At 43.6% G+C, this 14,642-nt stretch overlaps 1 protein-coding gene across 3 annotated transcripts in view; it reads right to left on the bottom strand.

The window, feature by feature from the left end:
* Positions 1 to 14,642, bottom strand: part of SH3GL2 (SH3 domain containing GRB2 like 2, endophilin A1) — a 138,480-nt gene that overhangs the window by 112,976 nt on the left and 10,862 nt on the right. Inside the window, exon 1 of one of the 3 annotated variants that reach the window (XM_045020125.1) lies at positions 12,654 to 12,800. The exons of 1 other annotated variant lie outside the window; for it this stretch is intronic. In XM_045020125.1, the coding sequence (XP_044876060.1) occupies positions 12,654 to 12,707 (54 nt within the window). In that variant the 5' untranslated portion in view covers positions 12,708 to 12,800. Of the gene's footprint in view, positions 1 to 11,221; positions 11,785 to 12,653; positions 12,801 to 14,642 lie in introns of those variants that run through there. One more of the 3 variants, XM_045020127.1, reaches the window with a different exon arrangement.

A 14,642-nucleotide genomic window follows, 5' to 3' on the forward strand; every position in this document is an offset into this window, starting at 1 on the left:
AAGACCAATGAAACGAATGGACTGCTTTCCATCAATTTATGTAAACATTGGATCAAGTTTTTAGACACCCAGCTACCAGATTGTGCCTTTTCAGGTAGTTAGAAACATTATAGAAGTTGCACTTACAATGATTTCCACTTGCAAAAGGGTAACTTTTTTAAAATCTGGGTTTTAATTACGCAGATTAGAATTGCATGTAATATTCTAAATTTGCCAACTTTCAAGTCCAAGATTGTACTTCTGCCAAACCTTAAGGGCTGGATTTTGATGTGACAAACTCAGACAGCCATGTCATTTTGGTATAAACATGGCAGAACACCAGTCCCCTCTCTAACTGTTCCATTTGCTATTTGTAATCATGCCTATAGTCACATTCCTCCTGGGATTTTGAACAATCCCTGGCCTCTCTCAGACCACAGCCAGCTTCCCTGAAACACATCTTCTCAAAAGGTTTTGCTCTGACTCTATGCTTAGCCCAGCACACCCCTCATTTGTCTCTCTTGTCAGGGGTTCCTGACAAGAGTTATCCCTTATTGGACAAACTTCTGTTGGTGAGAGAGACAAGCTTTTGAGCCACACAGCTCTTCTTCTGTCTCTCACCAACTGAAGTTGGTCCAATAAAAGATATTTTATTTACCCACTTTGTCTCCAATATCGTGGGACCAACACAGCTACAACTACACTGTATACAGCAATTATCCCATCAGGTAATAGCCACCATTTCCAAATTCAGTGTTTTAATAAAAAGTGTTTATACCTGTATGGTTTGGGTGAGAATCAATAATCCATCTCCCTGATTGCAGTCTGTCCTTGAAGAACAGAATGAAGAATGACACATTTCAAAGTCTGTGTAGGTTCTTATACCCATTGGCTTAACATGTGGCCACCTTGGAGCTCTTGCCGACTGGCCTTAGCTGACCTCAGACTGGAGTAAACAGAGAATGTTGATCTTCTATGCACGCACACTTCCAAGCCACAAATGTACAGAGAAGTTGTACTCTAAATCTGTAACTCACACAGCAGATACACATGCTACTCAACCCACTAGGTTCTTTTAGACACACATGTATTACAGTGGGGGTAGAAAAGCCTAAAAGGTGCTGTGAAAGGTGGAGTGGTAATGGAGCCAGCGAGGGGGCTAAATCCTGCTCTTCTCCACTGATGCTGCAGTAGAGGCTGAGTGAAGAAAGAAATGGCAGTGCCTTTGTGGTGATTACCAGAACCTTTGTGATGGTACAAGGCAAGATGTTTCAGGCTAGGTGAAACATGATGGAGCACAAACTATTTTTCCTTTCTGTCTAGCACATGACAGCAAGAGTGCTGGGGGCTTCACTGTGCCCCACTGTTGGCAGGCCACATCCTGAAGGGGTGGTGGAGCATCAACAGGTACAATAACTGAGATCTGCTTTGGAGTGCTAGATAAAGAAGGAATATTGTGTTACTGTTACATGGGTATGTTGAAATTGCTCTAGAATCTCTCTTTTTGCATCCCTCCAACCACATCCATGCAGCTCAGGACAGGATTTACCCCCAAAAGTGTGTAACAACCACCCCACCTCCCCGCAATGAAGATAAAACATCTGCACCAGTTAGGGTGATTGTCAGTGTGGAAAAGGCATTGAACCCTCCCTCCCCCTCCAAAATATACACACACACCCCAAAAATCACCTCTGTATAGCAATCAGTCTGTTACTGTCCTCTCTAAACAGGGAACTGTTTTCAAAATATATATTGAAAGAGTAATAAATTCCATGGTGGATTAAAAACTTATTTAGGAGAAGTAGAGTTTATTACAATCCACCAGTCTTATATGAGGTCCCTGGTAAAATGCAGCCAGGAATTTTAAAAGTTGGCAAATTAAGATCAGCTGGGTCTCGATGCAGGAGATTTTTCATCTCCAAATAATCTCTTTTCATCCAAATCCTCATCTCTTTTGAGGGATTAAACGCAAGTCCCATAAATAACAGATGTATTGTAGAGGGTGTCCTTGTCACTCTTGCACATACAGCTAAATAGTTTAAGGGCCATATTGAGGCTAGAAACTAAGTGGGAGAGTCACTCTGGGGTAGCAAATGTGCATGCAGTGCCAGAGCAGCAGCACTGACAGGTATTCTGCTTGAGGAGGCTGGGTGTAGAATTATGCCCGAGGAGGCCAGGAACAGGCATCCTGGTGCACAGATCACTAATTCACAGCAGCGCTTTTGATATCTTTTTAAAAGATGGAGCTTTAGGGCCTCACACCCCCATTGTCAGGAGTAAGGCCCTCAGGTACACCTGCTCTCTACTCCCGACACCTTAACAAGCCAGCTATGCTACCTGATGGACTGCCAAGCCTGATTGTCTAGGGAAGCCAGCAGGCCAATTCTCAAGCCCAGCAGCAGCAGCTTGCTGGCTGCTCAATGTGCCTCCCCATGGACTATCTCCTTGTGCTTGTCTCTCACCAAGCACTGCGCCTGCTCTGCTCCTCCACAGTTCAGTCCAGATCCTGCCCTGCATCCAGCCTTGTTCCCATCCTTGCTCCTGTCTTGGAATTAACCCTGCTCCTGCCTTCCCTGACTCCTGGTAATCCAATTCTTACTCTCAGCTCAGATTTCTGTCTTTATCATGGTTCTGGCCTTGTGCAACCCCTGGCTCTGGCATTTGCACACCAAACACTAGGGCCTGACTCCCATTCTAACCACTAGGCGTTACCACCTATGACCTGGTCTCCTGACACCCATCCCTCTTGTGCTCCTATCCCTATAAGAAGCCCTACATGATTCAACAGGGATTTAATTAGTCAGGTCTTCTAATAGAACATTGGCCTTGATGACTAAGGCAAAACTTCCATTGACATCATGGGGAGAAGGACTAGTCCCACAGTCTACTGGAAAGAATACTTTTAAATAATTGTACACGTCAATCACTGACCAGAGAAATCTTCCACAAAAAATAGCTCCAGTCAATGGCATTGTACATTCAGGTGATTACAATGTGCTGTGTCAGGGAGAGCCTCCTACAAAACCTGAAATTGGGAAGCAAAATTCTTCAGCAGGAGAGCCAGACATAAAATCAAAGAAGCCGGTGCAGCACATGTTCTGATGGCATCTGAAACCCATCAAGAATGATTAAAGAGACGCTATCAAAAAAAGGAACACTGACAAAACATCATAATAGCCTGGCAGCCACATCTCAAAGACCACCAGTGCAAGTGCTGCTAAACATGCAGAGAGACTCCCTCTCACAACCTTGCAGATGGTCTTTACAGGCCAGGGCTCTGCACACTGGAGAGACAGTGGGCATGGAGAGAAGCTAGCACTGCCAGTTTCCACACAGTAGATGAACAGAATATTTTAGCCACCAGGGCTATCCATCTGGCACCTTTCATGAGCACTAACATCACTTAGTGTACGTCTACACAGCAACTCGACACCCACAGCTGGCCCGTGCCAGCCGATTCAGGCTTGCAGGGCTCGGGCTGCGGGGCTGTTTCATTGCTGTGTAGACTTCCAAACTTGGGCTGGAGGCTGAGCTCTGGGAGCCTCCCACCTTGCAGGGTCCCGCAGCCCCAGCCCTGAAGTCTACACAGCAATGAAATAGCTCTGCAACCCAAGCCCTGTGAGCAGAGTCAGCTGGTACAGGCCAACCACAGGTTTTTCTTTGCTGTGTAGAGATACCCGTAGGGACCAATACTGCCCAGCTCTTACTTGGACGTACAGTGAGGGGGAGCAAAAAAGGAGCCGTTCCTCCACCTTCCCTGGGCCAGATAAGACCCAGGCAGAACTGCAATCCCCACACAAAGGAGAGCATGGAAATTGCTCCCTAACTAGTCCCCAACAGTGTGTAGTGCCCCAAAGGCTGCAAGGAGGGGTGGAGAAGCAGGAGAGCCCCAGCCCCGCCCTCAGTATTTTGATGAGTTGGACTGACTAGCCCCACTGAAGACAAAGTATTCCTTACCCCTTAAGAGAAATGTAGCAACGCACGCGTTTCATTCCGAGCACTGGGAGGCCAGGGAGATATGCTACCTCCATGAGGCTGAGTGCCTCTGCACCACTCCCAGTTCAGCACTGTGCCTAAATGGCACAATCTAGTCCTTTAGAGTACAGATAGAAGAAATAAAGGAACTTGTTTTATAGACTTCCAGCTATTCAACACTCCTTTCCCCCTTTTCCGTTTATAGTCTACTCTTGCCTTACTCCTAAAAATACAGGATCTTTTCCCTCCCCCACCACCCAATTCATGTGATTTCTCTGAGTTCTGTCAGCTTTTCTTCTTTTAGTTATCTGCATTCCTCTGCACAAAGGGAGATAGTGGCAGTCACGAGACTTGCTATATTTAAAGATTAGTCAACACTTCAACAGAACAGACCATTTTTCAGAGCTTTGTAAGAACTAGACCACAAACATCCACCTGCCACAGAAAATCCCTCCTAGGCTCAGATCATTTTAGTCAAATTTTACAAAGTAAACTAAAGAGGGGCTTATGGGTTTCAAGTTCCATTTTTTGGAAGACATATAGATCAAAAATTGCTTCAGAGTAAGAAATTCCATTTGCAAGACACTTAGCCCATTACATGACCAAAAGAATTTCAGTAACTGGAGGGAGGAGTGGTGGGGAGAGGAATGTACATCCACCAATCAAAGAATTGCCACGTATCTGCAAACAGACACATCTCCTAATGGAAATTTAGAAAGGCATTTTGTTGAGACAAAATGACAAAGTTTTACTAACTTTCCGTGATATTATCAGGAGTCTCATGATATATGGTGTTTTTCTTAAAACTCCAACTCCCAGTGTTGTGATTATATAAGAAAATCAGCTTTCACGTTTTTTTAAAAAGTTGAGAACATGAACCCTAAAGACTCAAAAATCAGAAGGCAAATAAAAAGAACCAAAAATCTCATGATCTGGGGGCCTGACTTATGATTTCTGAATGCCTGGGATTGGCAATACTGCAAAAGCACATAGTTCAAACAATACAAAAAGTCTGACTCAAGATGACTATTAAAAAAAAAAGCAGCAAAATCTGCAGAGTTTAGGCTAACACACTGTTCTCCCACTGCCATGCTGTTGTAGCACATATGGCAGGCAAAGTCTCCCATCAGCAAAATTCTGGTAACAGCTTTGAATGTCTTGGCTTTTGATGACTTACTCCTAGACCCTTCCCCATTATATTGTCACTTTTTGGTTTTAAATCACGTTGCTATACAATTAAGATCCATGTGTTGCTGTTATATAATTCAGGGAAGTTATATTTACATAGGGTATATTTTTACCTGACCACTTGCCATTTAACATACACTGTACTGCTGTTCAACCTAGAAGTGAAACATTATTTCAGTAGAGTCAAGGGACCACACTCGTTTCTTCTCAACTCATTCCACCACATCCAGGGGATTCAGGTGGTGCAAAGGGAGTGAAAACCAGCCCCAGTATCCTGTCTTCCGACTGTGGCCAATGCCAGGTGCCCCAGAGGGAATGAACAGAACAGGTAAACATCCAGTGATCCATCCCCTGTCACCCACTCCCAGCTTCTGGCAGACAGAGGCTAGGGACACCATCCCTGCCCATCCTGGATAATATCCATTGGTGGACCTATCCTCCATGAACTTCATCTAGTTCTTTTTTGAAGAGAGAAATGGGGCTGCCAGAGATACTGTCCTCCCTCCCCTGAAGGGCAGCAGGCAGCCAAGAGGAAAACTGCTGAACCTACTGAAATAAGGTGATCCCAGCTCACTTCCTAGAGCCGCAGTGGAAGTGGCAAGGATATCTCCTACCTCTTCCCTGTAGCAAAGGGACTGATTCAAACACTTCACTTTAAAAACTGCAGACAGGGCTCAGGGAGCATGTTTTCAACTCAGAATCAAATAGACATTTTCTTCTTAAAACAGTCACCTTCGAGGGCCACACTTCTGAGCCTTGATAGCCCAGAATGGCCACCCCTGCTGAAGTGTTCTTTGATTAACACAGAGCTGCTTCTACGGTTTTCTACCCTGCTATGGCTACGTCCACATGGTTGAACAACAGGGAGAGAAGAGACAGCACTACAGTGGAGCAGTGACTCCACTCCATTCTTGAGCACATGAGGAAGGCTCCTTAGTTGTGCTGAGAATCACCTCAAAAGGGGTTGCGAGAAGGCAGGGCCCATGGTCCCACCCCAGCCAGAGCTGCTGCTTCAGCATGTGCTCCCAGAAGCTCAAGGACTCAGACAGGATTTGTCCTGTAGCTTCCCTTATAGTGGAGCCCACACTCCCTCTCCACCACAGGGCTGTGCCTTGAAAGCACACTCTAGCCTTCATCATCTAATGAAGATATGCTACTCTCTCCTAGCTGCCAAATGTATAGTCCCATGTTTAATTTGAACTGTGGGGAAGTGAATAAATAATTTCCCAGAAATACTATTCCCAGTGACAATTTTTGACAGAGATTTGAAGAACTATTTGGAGGACTCTGCGGAAAATGAATCTATGCAAGTTTGTAATATGCATGAAAAATTTCATTTGACACGTGTGCAATAAATCTCCAAAAAGCAAATGAGAAAGAAATAGAATTAAAATAGTCCACTTTATTGCAGCTTCATTAAATTTTCAAGCCTCTCTTGCTCGGATACTTTGAACAAGGAAGAAAGAAACCTTCACAGACTGAGAATGAAAGAGATATAGCAGCACAACTCACCATATCTCAAGAGCCTTCTAAGTCTGCTTTGGAAACAGTTTGCTTTTTATACAAGTTGCTGCCAATCTCACTTGCCACTTGATTTAAATGTACAACCATGGGACTGCTTCTGATCTCAAGAATACTAGCATCAGCCATAACTCCACTGAAGCCCATAGAGTTACATCAGTGTAAGTGAAAGGAGACCATGTCCTTTGTGTGATTATTTTCTCCTTTGACCCTCTAGTCAAATTCTCTCTCCTGCACCTGCCAAATTAACAAGCCAATTAACAATAGATGAGAATGTAGAATAAGTCATTTATTCAGTATTGGTATTTCAGTAGTGAACAGGGACCCCAATAGTCAACCAGACCCCATTGCGCTACATGCTCTACAAACACAAAAGTGACTGTCCCTGCCCCAAAGAGCTCACGCGTGCTTTAAGCCAAGGTAGTTAAAAGTGTTACTGGTGCATGAAGATACAAAATCAAAGTCTCTTCACCATGTGACCAAGATGTGACCAAGTTTGAAAGATGAGGCTTCAACCATCCCTTCCACATGCAGAGAAGCACTGCTGGATAGCTGGTAAACCAGTTACTATGTTCTGTGTATAAATAAGAAACGCATGGAGATATGCGCTACCACCGAATCCCAGGATTCAAAAGGGTACACCTTTTAATAATGAGAGGCTAGAGTTCCCAAGGAAATATGCTAATGTTTTTTCTTAAAACGATTACACAATAGTCTCTAAAAAAGTGAAATAAAGCAATTCCTTCCTCCTCCTCTGTTTTTCATGGTGATTCGGGGAGGTGGGTCTAGTTTCCACGAGACAACATTTGGAACAGATGGGTCAGAGTCTGAGGAAGACAACAAGATCTCCCCTTTCCCATCATTTTAGGCTCACCTGTTCCCTCCAACTATCCCCTCTTGCCTTCACTACAAGGCATTTTTATCCAGAAAGCATGAAGTTCCATGCAGACTCTTGAAACCATGTGTTGGGTGTTACTTAGACTGTAAGCTCTTTGGCACAAGAATCATCTTTTTGCTCTGTGTTTCTACAACCCCTTGCCTAGCACATCGGAGTCCTGGTCCATGAACGGGGCTCCCAGATATTATAGTAATACAAATAACCAATGATAAATGGCAGGAAATGCTACATGGTGGCTTCCTATTGGTGCATGTGATCCCCATGAACGGTAATGGGAGCTCTTCACACTCAGAGGATGATTTTATTTCAGGCTCCACCGGATGAGGACATGTCTAGTCACTTTCATTCCAAGTAATTGAATATAATCCCTCAGGTGCCAACTCTACAGTTAAATTAGAAAGAAGAATGAACACTAAGAACTCTGATTTATAGCAGTGTAGCCCAATTCCATTTCAAATTCCAATTTTCACGGGTTATCACTAGGCCATAAAAATTCATCCATTTTGACACTTGATACTCCAGACCTTTGTCAAGGCATTTTGTTGTTAAAAGCACAAATTAAGAAAAAAGTCTGTTCAGCCCTTAAGTTAAAACAGTAAAACAAAACTTTTACCATCAGTCCAGGAGGTTGGGGGGTTTAAAAAAACAAAAACAACACACACACACACACACACACACACACACACACACACACACACACACACACACACACACTAATGCCCATGTAAAGTTCACATGGAAACAGGCATCTAGCTTTGAGTGATGGGGATGGGTTTTTAGTCTGCAGTGTACAGTCTACAGTGGGGATGGAGGAAGGTGACATCGCTGCAGGAAAAAAGTTAGATGGAATATTCTCTACTCCAGAAGTGCCTATGCTTGCACACTCCTTCAGCATTTAAGCCATCTATGACCCTAATAGCATCCCAATGCAAGAGTTCACTGAGATCTAGTAGTAAGTTTCAGCTGGCCTGAACAATTCAATGTACCCCAACTCACTAATGTCATAACATTTTATCTGGAACACAAAAGAATGGCTATATTGGATCAGACCAATGGTCAGTCTAGGCCAGTATCCTGTCTTGTGACAGTGACGGGTGCCAGATGCTTCAGGAAGCATGAACAGAATGGTCTAGCCCCTGTCATCCACTCCCACTTCTGGAAGAAGTTTTAGGGACACCCAGAGCACGGGGTTGCTAATAACCATTGATCAACCTATCTAATTCCATTTTGAACCCAATTACAATTTTGGCCTTCACAACATCCTTGGACAACAAGTTCCACAGGTTGATTGTGCACTGTCTGAAGACATACCTCCTATTAATTTCTTTTGGTGACTCTGGGTTCTTGTGCTATATGAAAGGATAAACAACACAATCACTTTCTCCACACTTTTTATGATTTTATAGACTATCGTTATATTCACCCGCCCCCAGCTCTTTTTGAAGATAAACTGTCAGTCTTCTTAATCTCTCTTCTTATGGAAGCTTTTCCATAACCCTAATAATGCATTGCTTCTCTACTTTTTTCAATTCTAATATCTCTTTTTTAAGACCAGCACTGCATGCAGCATTCAAGGTGTGGGCATACCATTGACTTATATAGCAGCATTATAATATTTTCTGTTATATTTATCCCTTTTGTAACCATTTCTACCATCTGTTTGCTTTTTTGACTGCTGCAGCATGTTGAGCAGATGTTTTCTGACAACTATCCACAATGACTCCAATAGCTAATTTAGATGCCATCATTTTGTATGTACAGTTGGGATTATGTTTTCCATTGTGCCATGCAAGATAGCAGTAAAAGCTAACATTGATCGTTAATATTATTGTGTGGTGTATGTACCGAAAACAAATTCAAGATTACCAGTGTGTATTGGGAATTATGTTTTCAAAGGGTGTCTGCCAGGCAGGGCTAAAATTACACCACCCTAGATGAAGGAATGTGGGTCTGCCACCTGGAATGTTTCTCAATATACCTTTGCATTCCTATTGTATTTCCATCTACATAGAAGGTAAACAGGACCATGAAGCCAACAAGGCCAGGAGATAACCACTCAGCATCATGGCAGAGGAAGGAGATTGCTAAAATGCAAATTGATCTGTTTCTGGCAAACATCAGCAGGAGAAGAAACCTCCTTTCACAATCAAAGCTTCCTCACAGCTTGAATGAACTTTCCTTTGAGGTGTAACCTTCAGCAGAATCTATGTCAAAGGCTGACTGGCCTATAAAAAGAAAGGGGCAAAGAACCCCCGCTACCTTTCACCTAAGACCACAAAGGAACCAAGCCCTTTAGACTTTGTGGGCGATCCTGACCAGATGGGGGCAGAGGTTGGGGACAGGGGGAGGGACAGCCATCTTACTGAAAGGTAGACTGGCAAGGACACTACCTTGGACAAACCTTGTAGTTTGTTTTGTTAAGCCTTAGCCTCTCACGAGTGTTTTTTCACTGAATTTGCTTGTTACCATTTCGAACACTATTCTTTGTATTAGAGCTCACTTAAAATCCAATTTCCTTTTCTTAAATACATTTGTTTTACTTGTAATCTAAACCAATCCAGGGTGATGTCTGATTTAAAGTGAATGTTAACTCTAGTTAATGTAGCAAGATACTGGATATAGCATTTTTAAAGAAACAAAAGATGAATCTCTCAATGCTGCTGGAGAGGGATGGACATTGAAGAGCATGCAGTTTGGGAAAGCATGGGATTGGAGCGTGTTGGGGTTATCTTGCCAGGTGTAACCAAGACAGGTGGAGGGTTAACACGGAGAGACTCATTGCTTGTTCGTCTGCTGGCTGGAAACATCCCATCAAGAAAGCTCCAGCAGCCGAGTATTTTGAGGCACCCAGGGTTACAGGGCAAGCAATGATGGAATCCCTCACTAGTCTGGATTGCACCCTAGAATGTAACGCCATCCTCCCACCCACCCTGTCTAGTTACAATGATGAAACCAGATGCTTTGCTGGCAACCGTGGGTGCAAGCCCATTGCCTGCAATAGAGTTGCACTCGCACCCACTTGTGACAACAATGGATTTGACTTACATGTAGCCATATGGTTCTCAGTATTTTCATAGGAAGTGGAGCAAATCCCCTCTGGAGCCCCAGAACAACACAGTAACAGTTTTTGAAACACATACTCACTTTTAGAAAGCCAAGAACACTAAAGACAGTAAATGCCCATCCACTTCAATAGGCACAAGACCAGGCCTTAAAATGCCATTTGCATGCCAGCTACAACATAGCTAAAGGAATGCAGGTTCAGCTTGGTAAAGGACTTTAAGAAAACAAACTAGATGTTACCACCAAGGCATTGTTAACATGGGAAAGTTTTACCAGTTATATGTGGATCGCTCTTAGGATGGAAAAAGAGTGCTTCCCAAGCAACATAAATTTAAAAAAAAAAAAAAAAGCCTCTCACACCAGAATAAGTGTCAATCTGGAGATTATAAAACTATAGCAGTATAACTGTAGTAGTTTAATATCAGTCCTTAGGTTATGATAGTGTAACTTTTCCATATAGACAAGCCCTAAGTGGCTGACCTGAAGAATCAAAGCTATTTTTGACATCTATATTTCACGAATTGCTTTTTGGTGTTTGGTGCCCCCAGATTGGTTTAGGAGGGAAGATAATTTTGGCTGTAAATAGGTTCTACTCACCACAGATACACCTCTTTATGGGCGAGTCTGAAAATTAGCTCTCACCCCATCTAGCACCTCCTTCTGTTGGCTGCTCATGCAGTAGCCCCTCTCTCTCCATGATGCAGGGTGCTCCTCCTTCACGACTCAGTCCACTAGCCAGATCACTATGTAGTCCTCACCACTTCAGAGGTAACAATCTCACCAGATGAGCTCTCTGGACACTGTCTCAAACAGTTTTCCATTCCCAGTTTAGGTCTAGTGCCACTTTCCCAGTCCCTGGTAGGAGAATCTGAGCCCACCTGCTACTCTGGGTTCTAGCCCAGGAACCCTAAGACTACATCCGCTCAGCCTCAGACCCTGCTTCTGTTTCCCTTAGCTCCTTCCTACACCCACTCTGTAGGTCCTTGCCTGACTCTGGGATTATCAGTGGGTGATTCTTCTGCTCCCCATAGCTACTTCACCTCTCTAAGACTCTTGTAAGACTATCTAGTCCAGGGAAAGAACATAGGACTGATTCTCCTCCTTGATCACTCCTAGTCCCTGGCAACTCCCTTTCCCTCTAGTATACAGCTACAGACCTCCTCCATTTTACAGCCTCTTCCTGCTCACACTTTCTGTTTTATAATTCTAACCAACACCTCCCCCAGCAGGGCTTCAGCTGTAATTAGGCTTTATCACACCTCGCTTCCCTCCAGGTGCAGCATATAAGGTTAATTGTACCCTTTCTGGCCTACTTGTGAATACTCAGTCACATTAGCCAACACCCAGACAGTTATGAATTATATTACAAGGGCTAGAAAAGCAATACTTTAGTAACATTAGGTCATAAGTCTGGATGTATCAGCTAATCAAAAAGATCAGGTCCTGCTCAGTAAAGGGCATAAAAGAAGAGCATGTGAAGGACAATTCCTGGGGAGAAAATTCCTTTCAGGGAAAAGTCCTTGGAGGAATATTTTATTTTACCTCTGTTGGCATGTGTGTTTGCTTTCATGGGTCAAATATATATTTTTTCAGGAGTAGGAGCAAGCAAGTCATGTCTGGCACCTGAGCCTTTTTTAATATAGTGATTAGCTGGGATGTCCCCTGGTTCCTATAACATACACATAGTAGCGCTCAATAGTGTACAAAAGTAAGGCAAAGCATTACTGGAATGAGGTATAGCAAAGTGCTAAGCTAAACCATTTTTTAATTTAAAGCTGGTAACAACTGGAATTTAAACAATCCTATTAAAGACTAAAATCAAAAAGGGACAGAAGAGGATGAAAACATTTCAACAGCGTCTGGTGTAAATAGCTTTTCTGACATCAGAGAAGAAAAGGGAATAAAGGAAACAATTCACTCTATTTTAAAACATCTGCTCATAAAGCACTCAGCATAATAGTTTAATTTCAGCATGCTTACAAATTCAAGAAAATTGTGAAAGGGAAAATAAAAACCCAATGGAAGTTACCTCCATCAAATGATGGCTGTTCAGTGGCCAGTGAAACTGGCAGTCTCTGTCCATTTCTTAGTGGGTAGAAATTCACATCGCAAACCCACCAACTAATTATTACAGGTTGGCAGCATTGTTAGCAGTATCAGCAGACAGGCCTTTCACGCTTCTGAGTGGTTTCTCCAGGACAGGAAGAAGTCACCTAGACAAGCCAGTGCTGGAAAGGCTACATGGGCTACTTCCTCAGCTGTACCTTTTTCCGGGCCAAATAATGCCTGACCCTTGTATGGATGCACTGGAGGGGGAAGCTGGGGAAAACAGCTAAACCCTAACCTCCCTGCCACCTGCGACACCCATATAAAGCCAGGCACAAATGCAGGCCAGGAGCATGGGAGCTCAGCGGCAGCACCTTTCAAACAGCCCAGAGGCAACTGCACCCTCACAGGTGTGAGGAAGAGGCAGGGGCATGGCCTTTATATCCCTCTGCACTGGCCAACCAAGTGGGATCAGCACATGTTGGGGAGACTATGCTGCACCCTATAAAAGCATGTAGCAGCAGGTGCATCATCCGTGTCCCACAGAGCTCCAGGTGGCATCTGGAGCTCTTTCTAGGTGGGCCGATTCTGCACTACACCAAAAGCAGTGCTGTGCTTTAAAGGCACAGCTGAGGCCTCAGTGAAGAACACAAGAACAGCCATGCTGCGTCAAACCAATGGTCCATCTAGCCTAGTATCCTGTCTTCCGACAGTAGCCGTTGCCAGATGCTTGAGAGGGAACGAACAGGGAAATTATCGAGTGATCCATCCTCTTGTCGTCCATTCCCAGCTTCTGGCAGGATTCAGTTGCCTGGATGGTTGCCATGATACCTTTTTTTGAGTGTTAAAGCCATTCCCATTTGTTTTAAGGAATACTAATCATATACATGAATATACAGACTCTCCTGCCCCAACATTTCATAGTTTTACTCTAATAAGCCACAGCATGTTGATCTTCGCTCTGTGTGAATGCTGGCATCCACTGGAGATAGGGATCCTTTGATGTGAACCAATTAGTGCAAAATGGTAATACTGTAGTAATATCCTTAGCTCCAGAGGACAGAGTACAAGGAGCTTGTCAGCCTGGTTAGATCAGTGACTTGTAAAAACAACCACCATTGGCCATCTACTTATCCAACTATTTATATGTCCCTCATCATGGGAGTATCAAACCACCATTTTAGCTGAAACCTAGAGGGTTTGCTGGAAATAGTGCAGGTAACTGGTATGTGCATCGCCAAATCTTCACCAGCAAAGATCTTCTGATATGACTTATCTTGCGAAGAAAGTACATAAAATCCTATTGCTGCTCAAATAAGGGACAGTTCTCTTTAAAGTATAACCTGAGGGAAACTGATGGGGAAAATACAGTGAATGAGAATTTCATCCTTTGGTTCAGAGTAATTCATTTTGCAGAGAAACTATATTAAAGTGCTTTCAGTTTTGTGGCATGTTGGATAGGTTTCTGAGACATCTGCCACAACATCAGGTTTTTTAAAAAGCTACTATTTCTGTTCCAAGATTAAGTACAGGATTAGGTAAGCAATGTGAGGTTAAGTAATTCTGCTTGTGGCAAAGAGAATGATAAAAATACTTGGTACTAGTTTTCCTTCCTATGCTGGTCTCTGCACATTTAAGATGGGCCCAGCACCACCGTTCTCCAATAGGCGGTGACGAGCCATATTCATAGAAGATAGCACAGGAAGGTGTAAATTAAAGGTTTTTTGCTCTAGAAGGATTCAGTAGGGGAAGGCAGTTTTTATTCCTGTTGAGGGTTCCACAGGAGCTGCACTAGGAGAGGATAGCTAGGGCTGTGATGGATCATTGTTCTTCCTAGTCATTCTGGTCCCATCCCCTTTCTAGTCAACTGCAGCTACTTCAGGAGTCCACTGGACCCCTATGTCCTATCAAACTGTTTTCCACTGCAACTGCCTCCTTCCCTGGTGGACTTTCCATGCTGGGGACCCCCAAC

The sequence above is a fragment of the Mauremys mutica genome, chromosome 6 (assembly GCF_020497125.1).
Source record: "Mauremys mutica isolate MM-2020 ecotype Southern chromosome 6, ASM2049712v1, whole genome shotgun sequence".
Lineage (NCBI taxonomy): Eukaryota > Metazoa > Chordata > Testudines > Geoemydidae > Mauremys > Mauremys mutica.